General features: G+C 39.2%; 1 protein-coding gene across 1 annotated transcript in view; it reads right to left on the bottom strand.

Annotated features, from left to right (window-relative positions):
• Positions 1-16,971, bottom strand: part of SIL1 (SIL1 nucleotide exchange factor) — a 330,856-nt gene that overhangs the window by 2,428 nt on the left and 311,457 nt on the right. Inside the window, exons 9-10 of the mRNA XM_074212929.1 lie at positions 1,285-1,381; positions 882-1,046 (exon numbers count right to left, since the gene is read on the bottom strand). Of these exons, the coding sequence (XP_074069030.1) occupies positions 882-1,046; positions 1,285-1,381 (262 nt within the window). The remainder of the gene's footprint in view (positions 1-881; positions 1,047-1,284; positions 1,382-16,971) is intronic.

Raw genomic sequence — 16,971 nt, 5'->3', positions numbered from 1 at the left:
TCATTACTAAGATTGGCCCTAAGACAAAATGCTGGAGATGTGATGCCTCCCTCCCCTTCAAGCACTGATTCATTTATCTCAGATGTAGTCTACAGGACCACATATAGATCCCAGGACTCAAAAAACAATTTAACCTCCAAAAAGGAGACTCCCCTTAATTTTCCAGCAACTCATCTAATGAGAATTAAAAAGAAATTCTTGCCTTGGAGTATGCTGAAATTTTCTGGATACTCTAGGCCTTTAGCTGGGTCCTGAGTCCTTACCTATCACTGAGAGACTCCTGATAAAGGGGAACTGTCTCCTCAAGGAACCTCAAAACTGACCCTGTAAAACGAGTCATTTATCTAGGTGTCCTTTCAAACAAAAGAAAGATATAGAGACTGGTTTTAAATATTGTATATCATAGGAATGACATTTGGTAGGAACCTTAGAGATCATCTAACCCCAACTCTTCATTGTGCAGATAAAGAAGCAGATGAGAGTTCAGGGCTGTAATCAAAAAGAACTGAATTTAAATGTGGGCTTAGACACTAACCTAACTATAACTGGGCAGGTGATGTAACCTTGGCCTGCCTCAATTCTTCATCTGCAAAATGGCAAGATAATCCCACCTTGCTTTCTGGGGTGGGGTGGCTTGTGAGAATTAAACAAAATAATCTACATAAATTATTTGCAAACCATAAATTATTATATAAATACACTGTCATAAGGAACCTGGAACCCAAAAACAGGAAGTCCCCTGCCCAAGATCCCACAGTACAGTGAGAGACCAAAGACTGACCCCCATCCTGGAACTCCCCTGTCCAGTGCTGCTTCAGTACAAAGTGGAAGGAGACCCAGGCTGGGGAAGGGGAGGAGGAGGAGATGAGGGCAGCTCTCACCTTTTCAGTGACCAGGTCATACAGCAGGGTGACCACACGCACAGCCAGCAACTCCATGCCTTTCTCATGGACCAAGCTCCTAAGAACCTGCAAGCCTCCCAGCTTCAGGAACTGTTGCTGGGCATAGGGAAAGTGCCGCAGGAGTGAGGAAAGTGCAAAGAGCACCTGCAAGACACAGGAGCAGGGTTAGGACTCTGGGCTTGGTAGATGGGAGGGGCAGGGGCATATCTACCCATGAAGTGCTGCCCACATGGGCCCAGAACATCACCCTCTGAGCAGGTCCACCCCCACCCCCCAGCCCCCAGCTCCAGCCCCACTTCCTCGGCACAGTCTGTTTAGGTCTCAGGCCTCTCAACACATCCTGACACCGAGGACAAAACCAGAAGGCAGAGTGGGGAGGCACCTTTTTCTTCACGGCCAAAGGATGATCAGTTGCCAAGATGACCAACAGCTTCTGGAGAGCACCGCCTTCTATGGCCTTGACCTGGACTTTGGGATTACTGTACATAGAGAAGAGAGGAGAGGATTAAGTTTCTTCTTCATCTGTTCCCAGCTTAGGTAAAGCCTCCTAGCAAACAAGGAACTAATCAATTAGGTGCAAGTGTGTGCCAAGTAGGGTCAGACCCTGGGCACACAAAGAGTGAAACTATCAACCACTTACAAGGAGCATATCTCTGAATGTTTACAAATAAGTTAAATTGCATGTAAACACACACACACACACACACACACACACACACACACACACACACACACAGCATAAACCTAAAGTGGTAAATACAAATCTATATAAAGCAGTTTTAGAAGGGAGAACCCAGCTGCTTGGGGGCTTGAGAAAGACTTCATGAAGAAAATGACACTTGGCAGCATCTTAAAGGAAAAATGGACTTCTAGAAGTGTACAAAGACCTGGGAATGAGAGATGGCCTGTCAAGGCCTGGATGTGCTGGTGTCCATCAGGGGAGACAGAAAAGAATGGGCTTCCCTGGCTTCCCCCTTCTCCAATGAATCAAAAAGATAGTGACTTAATCAAAGCAAGAGCTAATGAGGGCTCTCTCTTAGCTAACTATGCCTAAAAATGGTCATCCAACACAAGTCAAGTCTGAGGAAGGAAAGCAGTCAGGCTGAGTGATTTACATAGACATCAAACCCTATTTTCCAAGGAAGGGGCAAACAAGACCTTTGGAAATGTCCCCAAGAAGTCTCATCATCTATTGTCCTTTGTAATAGAGGCAGAGAGAAAGCACTTTAAGAGACAGCATAAAAGGCTCTCTGCCCTAGCCTATAAATCTGATAAGAATGAGATTGAGGTAGAGGATGGGAAAAGTTCTTAGAGAAGGGAAAATTGTGTGGCATACCCTGACACTGGGTTCAAAGAAGAAGCAAGGGAGCTCTAGGGACTTTCTATCTGATGGATAGGTTTGAAGGTTAGGAACCTAGCCCCCTGACTGCAATTTTGGAGGTTTCCCTGTTAACACGCACACATATCCCTTTGGATCTTCACAGTAAAATGAGTGATAAAAATGTTTTCCAAACCTCTCTCACATTTATGAGAATAAAAGGAAATAATATGGGGAAACACTTTGAAAATTATTAAATGCCTTTCAAATATCTGTGGGTCAGTCAGAATTATGGGAGAAAGAAGACAGGGAGTAGTATAAGACCTTATTTTCTCTGGTCTGCCTCTGCCCAGGCTAATTTCATAACCCACAATGCCTCTCACTCTCACTCTCCAAAATCCTGTGTATTTTCTTAGATCTAGTTTGAAAACCACCATTAAAAAGCCCCCCACCCCATCAAAAATTTCTCCCTCTGGCTTCCCAGTGTATTTTGTTGTTACTTCTCCTACAAGCACACTTCATATAGCCTTGTCATGTGATTATTTATGTGTGTACAGGTTCATAAAAAGTTAAAACTTAGAAAATATAACAATAACATCACCGTGCACTTGGCTTACCATATATGTACCTCTTAAAACACACTTGTGAAAGAAGTACAATCAGAGTTCGCTCATTTGTTAAAAAAGCCTGAGGTCACACGCCCTGTCAGTACTGGGTGAGGACAGAAATCAGCTGTCTCTGAACAGAGGCCCCATGTCACATAACCAGATATTTTCATGGTTCTCCTGATTTCTTTGTGTGGGCCTCAGTTAAATATAATCAGGTCACTTTCCTCCTAAGAAACCACCAGTGGCTCCTTTCCCTCTAAAATCAAATGAATTCCATTGCAATTCAATACCCTTCACAACCTGGCCTCAATTTTCCTTCACTAATTCCAAACATGCTGGGCAGCTTCTTATATATACAACATTTCTTATCTCCCATTAAGAATTAGAGAGGAGGGGGGCAGCTAGGTGGTGAAGTGGATAAAGCACCGGCCCTGGAGTCAGGAGCACCTGAGTTCAAATCTGGCCTCAGACACTTAATAATGACTTAGCTGTGTGGCCTTGGGCAAGCCACTCAACCCCATTTGCCTTGAAAAAAAAAACCTAAAAAAAAAAGAATTAGAGAGGATCTATGAGGTGGCAACAGGACCTACCCTCTCTGCTGCCAATAACTTGTTTTAATATAATTGTATCCATGACATTGTCTCCTCTCTCTAGGCCACATTTCTACTGCCTACATACTTCTAACAAACACCACAGCTCACAGATCAAGCTATCTTTGCACAGGTCTGAGGTGAATACTCTTCTTCTCCCTCTGCTTCCTGTAATCACCAATTTTGTTCATTCTGGTCCCAGCTCAACTGTCATCACTTAAACAAAGTCTTTCTTGATTCCTGCAGTTGTGATTCCCTTCACTTATCTGTCTGGGGGCACGCACACACACGCACACACACACACACGCAGACACACGCAAACATGCAACCATGTACATATGCAGACAGATATATATACACATAGAGCAATGTATTGAGTTTTACTCATCTGAGTTCTTGTTGTTTCTTCTAAAGAGAATATAAGCCTCTAGGACAGGGTTACTTTCATTTCTGTTCTGTGATCCCAGTCCCTGTCACTCACCCAGATCCCTGAACAGTACTACTACCCACCTATACTGACCGGCTGAGTCTAACTCAAGGCACACAAAAGGTTGTCTGCCCTTCCAAGTTCAGAAGTGAAAAAGATGTAATCTTCTAACAAAATTACAGAGGGGAGGCAGGATGCAAGTGCTTTCTCTAGAAAGAAGAAAAAAGGAGGGAGAGCAGTCCCACCCCCAAATGGCATATAAAAACATGTTTCTACCTACCTTCCTTCAGACTAGAACACTCTAAGGCTCTCTAGCCAAAGTCTTAGGAAAAACTGAGATCCTCTGACTGAGACATGGAGGTAAAAGGAGGGTGACTTGTCATCTTCCCACTTAGAATGCCCTCCCAATCTAGACTCCCTAGTCCCAGTTGGATATAACCAGGATAGAAGAAATACTGAAGGACAAATGTAATTAAAGAATTAGAGAACAATTTAGGAAGGTATATTAAAGCATCCAGCTAAAGAAAGGGTATGGTGGGAAAAAAAGAGAAAAGAAAAATATTATTTAGCTCTATAGTTATTGAAAGACTGTAGTAAGAGTAGATTTCCTCAGGTAACCTTTAAGGGGAAAAAATTAAGTAAATAAATGGGAGGATGGAACTTTCACATGTTTTATCAAAAATGATTAAAAGCCCACAGCAAGGATTTTTTGGTGATTCATACTGCTTGGGCTAAAGGACTCAGAAAAATTAGTTGTCTGTTCCTGGGATGGGCATAGAGATGACTAATGATGTGCTTGTGCCTCACAATGAGAAAGGGATTCTGTGGGGAAAAACTGGCACAACTGTGTGGACCATGTTTTCAGACTTGCCTTTTGTTCTAGGCAGAGGAAAAACTGTGCTGACTTCTCTGGATCGGAGTTGACATTTCCCAGTCCCTGAACAAGCATGTTCAGTCCCCGAACAAGCAAAGCCAATGCAATTCAACAGTCTCTTTGGTTCTTACCACACAATTGCAGAAATGTTTATGAATGAGGCATGATCGTGGGAAGGTCTAAAGCTGAAAGTGACAACAGTAAAATACTTAAAGGACTTGGAAGTCATCTAAACAACAGAATTTTTCTGCTATAGAACATACATAATAAGTCACCAAAATATCCTTTGTTTGCTGGGGTTTTACTTAGACATTTAAGGACTTTGACAGTTTAAATATGACGAACAATATGGTAAACCATCCCAATACTTTTATCGTTGGTGTCTGCAATAATCTTTGTGAATACTTAGTTCTCAGAGGCAGGCATGGGCATTACAGAATCCCAGGTTCCCATGAGGGAAGAGTGAAACCCTGACTAATAACCATTGGCTAAAACCGTTAAACATAAATTGTCTCACATGAAAACCATGACTGTTTTCTGCTACCAAGGCTTCTGGATGCCACAGCTACCAGACAGAGGCTTGGAAGAGAAAGTAAAAGATGTATCCTTCAAAATTAAAAGGATCTTTGGGGTCCCTTTGACCCACCACATAGGACAAGCTGGTTGAACAAGATGATGAATGATTCACAGAGATCTCCCCTAAGGCCCACCAGCTACCAGGACTTAGGGAGGAAGCCTGGTACCAAGGAGGTAGGAGACAGATATCCTTTGTTCAGTTCTGAGACCGAGCAATCTGCTGGTCAACACATATGTCTACATGGTCAGGTATTAGGTACTAAACTTAAAAATGAAGAGGCAGAAAAATCCCTGTACTGAAATTAAAATATCTTTGGTTGCAAAAAGGAACACTTGTCCTTTTTGGAAAACAAGTACAAAACAAACAGGGGACTTTGAAGATTTAACTTGAAGGAAGAAACATTCGGTATGCTAACTCATTTTGGCAATAATCTTTTTCATGATGCAATTTTCTTTGCAAAAGTGGTTAGCCTGAGGAAAATATTTATGAAGGAGCTTCAGTCTGATGGAAATAATAAGAATATAAAGGGAAAACAGAGATTATGTTTAGTCATTTCTACCGACCATGACCTTCTCCAATTTCTTACAGTATTTATTTGGGGAAAGTTCAAAATAATTCCTTATTAGTACAGATATTATTTCTATGTCAATGGAAGAATAAAATTCACCATAATCACACACATTTAGTAAAAATTATAGCCCCAATGTCAGACAGAATCATTAAGTATTTACTGAACACTTACTAAGGTGCCACAGATACAAAGAAAGGGGGGGGGGGAACCCAGTGATTTCAAGGACCTCACATCCTAGAGGGGGAGTCAAAATGCAAAAAAGAATGGACATATAATACAGAGATTAATGAAAGTATGGAAATAATCTCAGAAGAAGAATACTGGTAGTGGGGAAGACTTGCAGAAGATGGCACTGAAGCTGAGCCTCACAAGAAGCTGGTAGACTGAAGTTAAGGAGACAGTGAAAAGGGTGCTAAGAGATGCGTAAGACTGGAAATCCCTGTGTCTGAGGAATATCAGAGCATACAGAGTGGGGCAAAGTGTAAGAATGGAACCGGAAGGGGGTGGCTAGGTGGCGCAGTGGATAAAGCACCGGCCCTGGAGTAAGGAGTATCTGGGTTCAAATTCGGTCTCAGACAATAATTACCTAGCTGTGTGGCCTTGGGCAAGCCACTTAACCCCATCTGCCTTGCAAAAACCTTAAAAAAAAAGAGAGAGAGAGAGAATGGAATGGGAAGGACATTAAAAGCCAAATTGAGGGTTTATAGTTGATCTTTGAAGGTACCAGGAAACCACAGGAGTTTTACTAAGTGGGGGGGGGGGGTGCTGACATTGTCACTGCCATGTTTTGGGAAAATCCTCTTGGCAGCCAAGTGGAATTAGAGTAAGAAAACATCAGGCCAGGAAATGAATTGATGCAAGGGCATGAAAGCCTGTACTAGGTGACAGCTAGGTAAGATGTGGTGAAGGTAGAAATAGCCAGACTTGGCAACAAGCACAGAGTAGGTAGGGCAGAGCCTTACTGGGAGATGGGAAGGATTACAGTAATAGCAATGATAGGAAGACAGGAATATTTAGGGGAAGAAATAATGAATTCTGTTTGAAAATGGTGACTTTGGCAGTACAGCCAAGATGGCAAAGAAAGGTACTTGTCTGAGACACCTCCACAAGTCCCCTCCATTTAAGGCCCTAAAACAACTCCTGGAAAGCAGACTCCACAAAAGCATGGGTAAAATGATTTTCCACCAAAGATAACTTGGGAGGTCAGCAGGAAAGATCTGGATATCTCATACTGGGGTGAGAGTAGAGAAAGGTCCAGCTCAGCTCTAGACCCAACAGATCAGGAGAAAGCCTTGGAGTCAATGAATCAGTAGCAGCAATGGCTGCTTCCAAAGCTCCAAGTCACAGGTGTGAAGAGGGTTGACAAACTGGTCAGGAGATCACAGGCATCCCTTTGCTGGCACTGAGGCAGAATTCTTCTGCTTTGCCCATCCCTGGATCCAGGTCCAGTCCTGAGTCATAGTTCCAGGGTGAGGAGGAGCACATCAGAGGTTATGCTGCATGGGAGTCACAGTACTAAGGGAAAAAAAGTGCCTGTGGTCTACTCACAGAGCAGAGCACAGGCCAGAAGACTGGTAAGCACCTCTCCTTAGATCACATCACTCTGGAAGAAACTTATTTGTCTCTAGAAATATCTCTTTTAACAGCTGCACAGAATCCCTGAAATTTGGGACAACATGCACTCCATTTGGAAGCAAAGTCCTATTTTCACAAAGCATTAAAAGTCAACTAATAGACTGAGAAAATGAACATACAACAGAAAAAAAAATTCTGACCACAGAAATTTACTATGGTGACAAAGAAGATCAAAACACTCTCAATGAAGAAGATAACAAATTCAAACCTCCTACATTCAAAGCCTCCAAAAAAAAAATATGGATTGGTCTCAGCTCATGGAAGAGCTTAAAAAAAATTTTAAAAATCAAGTAAGAAAAGCAGAGAAAATATTGGAATGAGAAATGAGAGGATACAAGAAAATCATGAGGAGACACCAAAAAAAAAAAAATGAAGAAAATAACACCTTAAAAAATAGGATAGGCCAAATGGTAAAACTGAAGAAAAGAAATGGTAAAACTGAAGGAAAAAACTCCTTAATAAGTAGAATTGGCCAAATGGAAAAGGAGACAATGTACAATGTCTCATTGAAAAAATAACTGATCTGAAAAATAGATACAAGAGATAAAATTTTTAAATTATTGAACTACCTGAATGCCAGGATAAAAAAAAAAGAGCTTAGACATCATTTCCCAAGAAATCATCAAGTAAAAGTACTCTGATAATCTGGAACCAAACAGTAAAACATAAATTTAAAGAATTGAAAGATCATCTTCTTAAAGAGATTCCAAAATAAAAACTGCCAGGAATATTATCACCAAATTTCAGAGCTCCCAGGTCAAAGAGAAAATATCGTAGGCATCCATAAAGGAATACTTCAAGTGGACTTCTGGCCAAGATGGCAGAGAGAAGACAGACACTGTGATAGTGCTCTCTCTTTCCCCTCAGAAATAACATGAGAGAAACCTCTTAATAGAAATTCGATCAAGAAAACCCAGAGAAGCTAGGAGAAGAACACCTACCAAGAATGTCTGTCTCAGGACTGTGGGTAAACCAGGAGATGAGAGTAGAGGATCAGCACTGAGGATAGCAGCTGGGGGGAGGTCAGAGGGTCAGCCTCAGCCATGGAGAATTCATTGAGTGGCAGGTGTGAGATCCAGCTTTAGCTGTGGAGTCTTTGGCCGGGGGAGAAGAGCTACTGGAGGGTGAGTTCCAGAACTGAGTCTCAGAGCACCCCTGGAGAATAATCAGTTGAGCCAGTGACCTGAGCTCCATACTTTCAGTGGAGCCCTTTGCCAGGAACAAACAAGAAGCAACCCCACCCCCTCAGGGCAGCAGAGGTCACTCCTAGGGCCCAGCCCAGTTTTCAAGGTCAACTCAGACCTTGCTATTGAGGACCTCACTCCAGAGAAAGCAACCAGCACCCCCCCACTGGCTGACCCTTGGAATTACTAAACCAAGTGAACAAAGCCTCTAGGATCCTCAAAAGCAAACCTATGAGAGCCAGCTCCCCACCCCACCCCAACACAAGATGAAAAAAGGCCAGAGAAAAGGGGGGCCCATGGAGAAATACTTAGAAGAGACAGATCCTAACCCAGAGAGATCTAGTATTTCAGAGGAGAATATGAATTGATCTCCAGCTCAGAAAGACTTCCTCAAAGAAATCAGGAAGGAGTTTAAAAATCAATTGGAAAAATTGGGAAAAGAAACTCAAGAGCAAATTAACATGTTGCAAGAGAAAATTAACATCTCGCTACAAGAAAACAAATCCTTGGAAAAAACAATTGGACAAATACAAAATGAGAATAACTCTCTCAGATCTTCAATTGGGCAAATGCAAAAAGAAAATAATTCTTTCAAATCCTCAACTGGACAAATGCAAAAAGAAAATGAATCTTTCAAAACTACATTTGGGACAATAGAAAAGTCTTTCAAAAATAGAATGGACCAACTGGAAAAGAAAGTGCAAAAGATAAAAGAAGGTGAATCTTCTTTACCAAAAAGAATGGAATTGGCAGAAATTAATGACTTCATCAGATAACAAGACTGTGTTAAACAAAACCAAAAGATTGAAAAAATAGAAAAAAATATAAAATACCTCATCAGCAAAATCATTGACCTCGAGAATCAATCAAGAAGGAAGAATCTGAGAATTATTGACCTTCCTGAGAACACTGAAGAGGAAAAAAGTCAACTTAATAATACAGGATTTAGTGATACAAAATTGCCCTGATATCATGGAACCAGAGGGCAAAATAGTTATTGAAAGACTATATCGATCCTCTCCAGAAACAGATCCTAAAATGAAAACACCAAGGAATATTGTGGCCAAATTCCAGGACTATCAGATAAAAAAAAAAATCCCACAAGCAGCCAGAAAGGAAAAAAATTAAGTACCAAGGAGCCACAGTAAAGATTACACAGGACTTCACCGCAGCAACATTAAAGGATCAAAGGGCTTGGAATGAGATAATCCGTAGAGCAAGGGAGCTTGGAATGTAGCAAAGAATACACTACCCAGCAAAGCTGAGCCTTCTCTTCCAGGGAAAAAAAATTGACATTTAATGAAATGGGAGACTTCCAAGATTTCATAATGAAAACCTAAACAGAAAATTTGGACATCAAACAGGAGGTTCAAGAGACACATGAAAAGGTTAAAAAAAAAAAACCAAAAAACTGCTATACGATAAGATGGAACTGGCTATATACCTACTTGGGAGAAAGAGTCTCATAACTCTTGAGAATTGTAACTCTATTAGAGAGAATATACATAGCCAGAAGTGATGGACACTCATAAATTTTCTGTGACTCAGAATGATTTTAAAACAATACCTCCTTTAAAAGGGGGGCAGTAAGGAAAAAGGGAAGGTTGGAGAGAGACTGAATAGGGAAATCTCATACCATCAAGAGGTACAAAAGACCTATTGTAATTGAAGGGAGAAAGGGAAGAGGTGAGAATAACCTGAATTTTTATCTCATCAGACAAGGCTTAAAGTTAACTTAGATACACTTAATCAAGTTCAGAAACTTATCTTACCTTTCAAGCATTAAAAGTGGAAAAGGGGAGGGGGGATGGGGATGGGGAGAAAAAAAAGGAACTAACAGAAGGAAGGGAAGGAGGGGCAAAGGAAAAGGGGAAAAAAAGAGGAGGGGGTTGATATAAGAGGGCAAACACACTGAAGGTGGTGGTATTCAGAAAGAAAACACTGGGGAATATGGATAAAGGGGAAAAAAAGGAGAAAAATACAAACAGAAGGAAGATAGCATGGAGGGGAATAAAGAATTAGTAATTATAACTTTGTGAATGGGATGAACTCTCCCTTAAGACATAAGCAGAAGGGGCAGCTAGGTGGCATAGTGGTTAGAGCACTGGCCCTGGAGTCAGGAGTACCTGAGTTCAAATCCAGCCTCAGACACTTAGTAATTACCTAGCTGTGTGGCCTTGGGCAAGCCACTTAACCCCATTGCCTTGCAAAAACTAAAAAAAAAAAAAAACATAAGCAGATAACAGAGTGGATTAAAAAAACAGAATCCTATAATGTGCTGCTTACAAGAAACTCATTTGAAGCAGAGAGATACAAATAGAGTAAAGGTAAAAGGTTGGAGCAAAATATATTTTGCTTCAGCTGAAGTGAAAAAAGCAGGGGTAGCAATCCTTATCTCAGACAAAGCAACTGCAAAAATAGACAGCCTTAAAAGAGATAAGGAAGGAAACTATATCCTCCTAAAAGGCACCATAGACAATAAATTAATTTCAATAGTAAATATGTATGCACCCAGTGGGATAGCATCCAATGTCTTAGAGAAGTTGGACATAGACAGCAAAACTCTACTATGGGGGAGACCTTAACCTCCCACTCTCAGATCTAGATAAATCAAATCATAAAATAAACAAGAAGGAAGTTAAGGAGGTAAATAGATTGTTAGAAAACCTAGATATGATAGACCTATGAAGGAAACTGAATGGGGATAGAAAGAAATATTTCTTTTCTGCAGTACATGGCACTTATACAAAAACTGATCATATACTAGGACATAAAAACCTAATGATCAATTGCAGAAAGGCAGAAATAGTGAATACATCATTCTCAGATCATAATGCAATAAAAATCATATGCAATACCGGGCCAGGGAGAAAACAAATTGGAAAATAAATTAAGCTCATTTTAAAGAATGAGTGTATCAAGCAACAAATTATAGACAGAATTAATTATTTCATCCTAGATAATGACAATAATGATACAACATACCAAAACCTACGAGATACACTCAAAGCAGCTGTCAGGGGATATAGTATAACTTTAAATGCTTACATGAATAAATTAGAGAAAGAAGAAATCAATGAACTAAACATACAACTAAAAAAATTAGAGAAAAAACAAATTAAAATCCCCCAATTAAATACCAAATTAGAAATTCTAAAAATAAAAGGAGAAATTAATAAAATCAAAAGCAAGAAAATTATTGAACTAGTAAATAAAACCAAGAGCTGGTTTTATGAAAAAAAAATAAAATTTATAGAAATCTGGTCAATTTGATTAAAAAAAAAGAAAGAAGAAAAACAAATTGCTAGTATCATAAATGAAAAAGGTGAACTCACCACCAATGAGGAGGAAATTAAAGTAATAATTCAAAATTATTTTGCCCAACTTTATGCCAATAAATTTGATAATCTAAGTGAAATGGATGAATATTTACAAAAATATAAGTTGCCCAGGTTAAATGAAGAAGACATTAAATACCTGAACAACCCTATCTCAGAAAAAGAAATTCAACAAGCCATTATTGAACTCCCTAAAAAAAAATCTCCAGGGCCTGATGGATTCACAAGTGAATTCTACCAAACATTTAAGGAACAATTGGTTCCAATCCTATATAAACTCTTTGGAAAAATAGGGAAAGATGGAACTCTGCCTAACTCTTTCTATGAAACCAATATGGTACTGTTACCTAAACCAGGAAGAGTTAAAACAGAAAGAAAATTATAGACCTATTTCCCTGATGAATATAGATGCAAAAATCCTAAATAAAATATTGGCAAAATGATTACAAGTTATCGCTAGGATAATACATTTTGATGAAGTAGGATTTATCCCAGGAATGCAGGGTTGGTTCAATATTAGGAAAACTTAGTATAATTAATTATATCAATAACATACCTATCAGAAATCATATGATCATATCAAAAGATGCTGAAAAAGATTTTGATAAAATACAGCATCCATCCATACTAAAAACACTAGAGAGTGTAGGAACAAAATGGTTTGTTCCTTAGAATAATAAGCAGTAGCTATCTGAAACTATCAACAAGCATTATATGCTATGGAAATAGGCTAGAAGCATTCCCAATAAGATTGGGGTAAAACAAGGATGCCCATTATCACCGCTACTATTCAATATCGTTTTAAAAATGTTAGCCTCAGCAATAAGAGAAGAAAAAGAAATTGAAGGAATTAGAATAGGGAAGGTGGAGACAAAACTCTCATTCTTTACAGATGACATGATGGTATACCTAGAGAATCCCAAAAAGTCATCTAAAAAACTACTAGAAATAATTAGCAACTTTAGCAAAGTAGCAGGATATAAAATAAACTCTTATAAATCCTCAACATGTCTATATATGACTAGTAAGATATAGAAGAGCTAGAAAGAAAAATCCCATTCAAAGTAACCTCAGACAAAATAAAATACCTGGGAATCTACCTTGCAAGGCAGACTCAAGAACTTTTTAAAAACACACAAATAAAATCAGATTTAAATACCTGGGCAAACATCAACTGTCATGGATAGGTTGAGCTAATATAATAAAAATGACAATTCTACCAAAACTAAACTATTTGTTTAGTGCCCTACCAATCAAAATTCAAAAAAATTACTTTAATGAGTTAGAAAAAGTTGTAAGTAAATTGATATGGAGAAATAAAAAGTCAAGAATTTCCAGGGATTCAGTGAAAAAAGTGCAAAAGAAGGTAGCTTAGCCTTACTAGATCTAAAATTATATTATAAAGACTGATGTCCTCAAAGCTGTCTGGTATTGGCTAAGAAATAGAGTCATGGATCAGTGGAATAGACTAGGTGAAATATAGGAAATGATTATAGTAATCTGCTGTTTGATAAACCCAAAGAGTCCACTTATTGGGATAAAAACTCTCTCTTTGGGCAGCTAGGAGGTGCAGTAGATAAGAGCACCGGCCCTGGAGTCAGGAGTACCTGAGTTCAAATCTGGCCTCAGACACTTAATAATTACCTAGCTGTGTGGCCTGGGGCAAGTCACTTAACCCCATTGCCTTGCAAAAAATAAAAAATAAAAAAAATAAAAACTCTTTGATAAAAACTGTCGGGAAAATTGGAAGTTAGTATGAAAGAAACTCAGATTAGATCAACACCTCACACCCTATAGCAAGATAAGATCCAAATGGATACAGGATTTAGACACAAAAAACAATATTATAAGCAAACTAGAAGATCAAGGAGTAGTTTACCTGTCAGATCTATGGAAAGGGAAACAGTTTATGACCAAGGAAGAGATAGAGAACATCATTCAAAACAAACTAGGTAATTTTGATTACATTAAATTAAAAAGCTTTTGCACAGACAAAACCACTGTACCCAAGATCAAAAGAAATATAGTAAATTGGGAAAAAATTTTTAGAACTAGTATTTCTGACAAAGGATCCATTTCTAAAATATACAGAGAACTAAACCAAATTTTCAAAAGAACAAGCCATTCCCCAATTGACAAATGGTCAAAGAATATGTAAAGGCAATTTACAGATGAGGAAATGAAAGCAATTCATAGTCATATGAAAAATTACTCCAAATCATTACTTATAAAGAAATTCAAATTAAAGCATCTCTGAGATACTACCTCACACCTCTCAGACTAGCCAATATGACCAGAAAGGACAATGATCAATGGTGGAAGGGATGTGGGAAATCTGGGACACTAATGCATTGTTGGTAGAGCGATGAACTCATCCAACCTTTGTAGAGAGCAATTTGGGATTATGCCCAAAGGTTAACAAAAATGTGCATACCCTTTGACCCAGCAATGCCACTACTGGGTCTATACCATGAAGAGATGATGAAAAAGGGTAAAAACATCACTTGTACAAAAATATTTATAGCAGCCTTGTTTGTGGTGGCAAAGAATTGGAAATTGGGTGAATATCCTTCAATTGGGGAATGGCTTAACAAACTGTGGTATATGTATTTCATGGAACACTATTGTTCTATTAGGAACCAGGAGGGAATGGGAATTCAGGAAAGCCTGGAGAGATCTGTATGAACTGATGCTGAGCAAGATGAGCAGAACCAGAAAAACATTGTACACCCTAACAGCAACATGGGGGTGACAATCAACCCTGATGGTCTTGCTCATCCCTTCAGTGCAACAATCAGGGACAACTTTGAGCTATCTGCAATGGAGAATACCATCTGTATCCAGAGAAAGAATTATGGACTTTGAACAAAGACCAAAGACTATTACCATCAAATTAGAAAAAAAAAGCATGTTATAATGTAATTTTACTGTCTCCTTAATGATATGATTTCTCTGTCATCACATTCAACTGAGATCAATGTATAACATGGAACCAATTTACATTGGTTACACTAACAATGCTTTCTGTGGGGGGGTGGGGGTGGGGGAGGGAATCAAGAATGGGGAAAAAATGGAAAAACTCAAAATAAATAAAATCTTTCTTAAAAAAAAAAGAAATATTTCAAGTATTGTGAGCCACAGTCAGGATAACATTAGCAGCTTCAATATTAAAAGACTTGGGAGGGATATTCCAGAGGAAAAAGAATCATAGACATTTAATAAAATAAAAGACTTAATCAAATAGAAGTACTTTCAAGCATTCTTAATGAAAAGTCCAGATAGAAATAGAAAATCTGACTTTCAAATATAAGATTCAAGAGAAGCATGAAAAGGTAAAGAGGAAAGGAAAATCACAAATGGCTGATTTAATAAGGTTAAATTATTTACATTCCTACATGAGAAGATGATATTTGTAACTCATGAGAGCTTTCTCATTATTAGGGTAGTTAGAATATATATATAGACAAGGCACAGGTGTGAGTTGAATATGAAGAAATGATGCCTAAAAAAATAAAATTAAGGAGTGAGAGCGGAATGTACTGGGAGAAAGGGAGAGGTAGAATGGGATAAATTATCTCACATAAAAGAGGCAAGAGAAATCTTTACAGTAAGGGGAAAAGGGGAGAAATGAAGTCAGTGAACCTTATCTTTCATCAATAATGGCTCAAAGAAGGAATAACATATATTCAACTGGGTTTAGAAATCTATCTTACCCTACAGAAAAGTAGGAGGATAAGGAAATAAGAGAAGATGGGGGTGTATATAAGGGAGGACAACAGATTATGGGAGGGAGTTGTCAGAAGAAAAAAAAGGATAGAATATTTTGGAGAGAAATACAGTTAGCAATAGTAATGGAAAAAATTTTGAAGCAAACTTCTCTAATAAAGACTTCATTTCTCAAACATATAAACTGAGTGAAATTTAAAACATAAGAGCCAATCCCAATTAATAAATGATCAAAAGATATGAACAGTTTTCAGCTGAAGGGATCAACATTATCCATAGACATAGGAAAAAATGTTCTAATTCACTATTGATTAGAGAAATGCAAATTAAAATGATTCTGAGGAGTACTTCATGTCATTTGTTCTTTGCCATCTTTTGCATGGTTTAGCGCTCTCTCACTTCACTTTAGGCATTTGAGGGAAGTTATAACTTTATGCTATAGTTTCTCAAGAACTATCCCTTCACAATAGAGGATTATGGGGTGGAGTCAAGATGGTGGCAGGAGAATATTTAGGTGCTCTCTCCAAAATATTTCAAAAACCTTAAAATTATGACTAACTAAATTTTTGAAAGACAGAATGTACAGAAAGATCCAGTGAGTCAATTCTCCAGCCCAAGGTAACCTGGAAAACAGTGGGAAGTCTCTATTTCATGGGGTTGGAGGGGCAACAGTATACTGGAGTGAAAGAGCTTCAGTCTTCTAGGAACAACCCTGGGGTGCCTGGGTCCCTGGGAGTCCCATCTGCTGGCAGTAGAAGTAGTTTCCTGACCTGCCACCCCAGGTAGCACCAAGCACTACTTGAAAGATCTCTGCCAGAGTGAACACAAAGCCAGGCCCAGCATGGCCCTCCACAGCCTGGCCACAGTCCATGGCCCTCAGCACAGCACAGATCCCAGGAAAAGGAAATTGTGGAGCCGCCCAGCAGGAACCACCTGGCAGCTGCGCCCTGAGTGCTCAGCCTACAGAAGTTAAGTGAGTGGAGGGAGACTGCTAAGGTCTGTCCTCTGTCCCTAGAACAGGACTCTGGGGCTATGGCCATATTCAGACCCTGGTTGCAGTCTGGGGCCCCAGAGGGGTAGGCTTGGGGCCATTCAACAGACCAGGAGAGCAGTCAGAGCCTCTCATACTGAGGTCATTTGGGGGGGGGGGGGTGTCCTGAGTTCAAAAGCTCAGGAAGCACCCCAAAACCAGGCACAGGTTGGGGAAATGAGTAAACAGAA

Source organism: Macrotis lagotis, chromosome 1 (assembly GCF_037893015.1).
Source record: "Macrotis lagotis isolate mMagLag1 chromosome 1, bilby.v1.9.chrom.fasta, whole genome shotgun sequence".
NCBI classification, from domain to species: Eukaryota; Metazoa; Chordata; class Mammalia; order Peramelemorphia; family Peramelidae; genus Macrotis; species Macrotis lagotis.
This window is presented reverse-complemented; position numbering and strand designations above follow the sequence as displayed.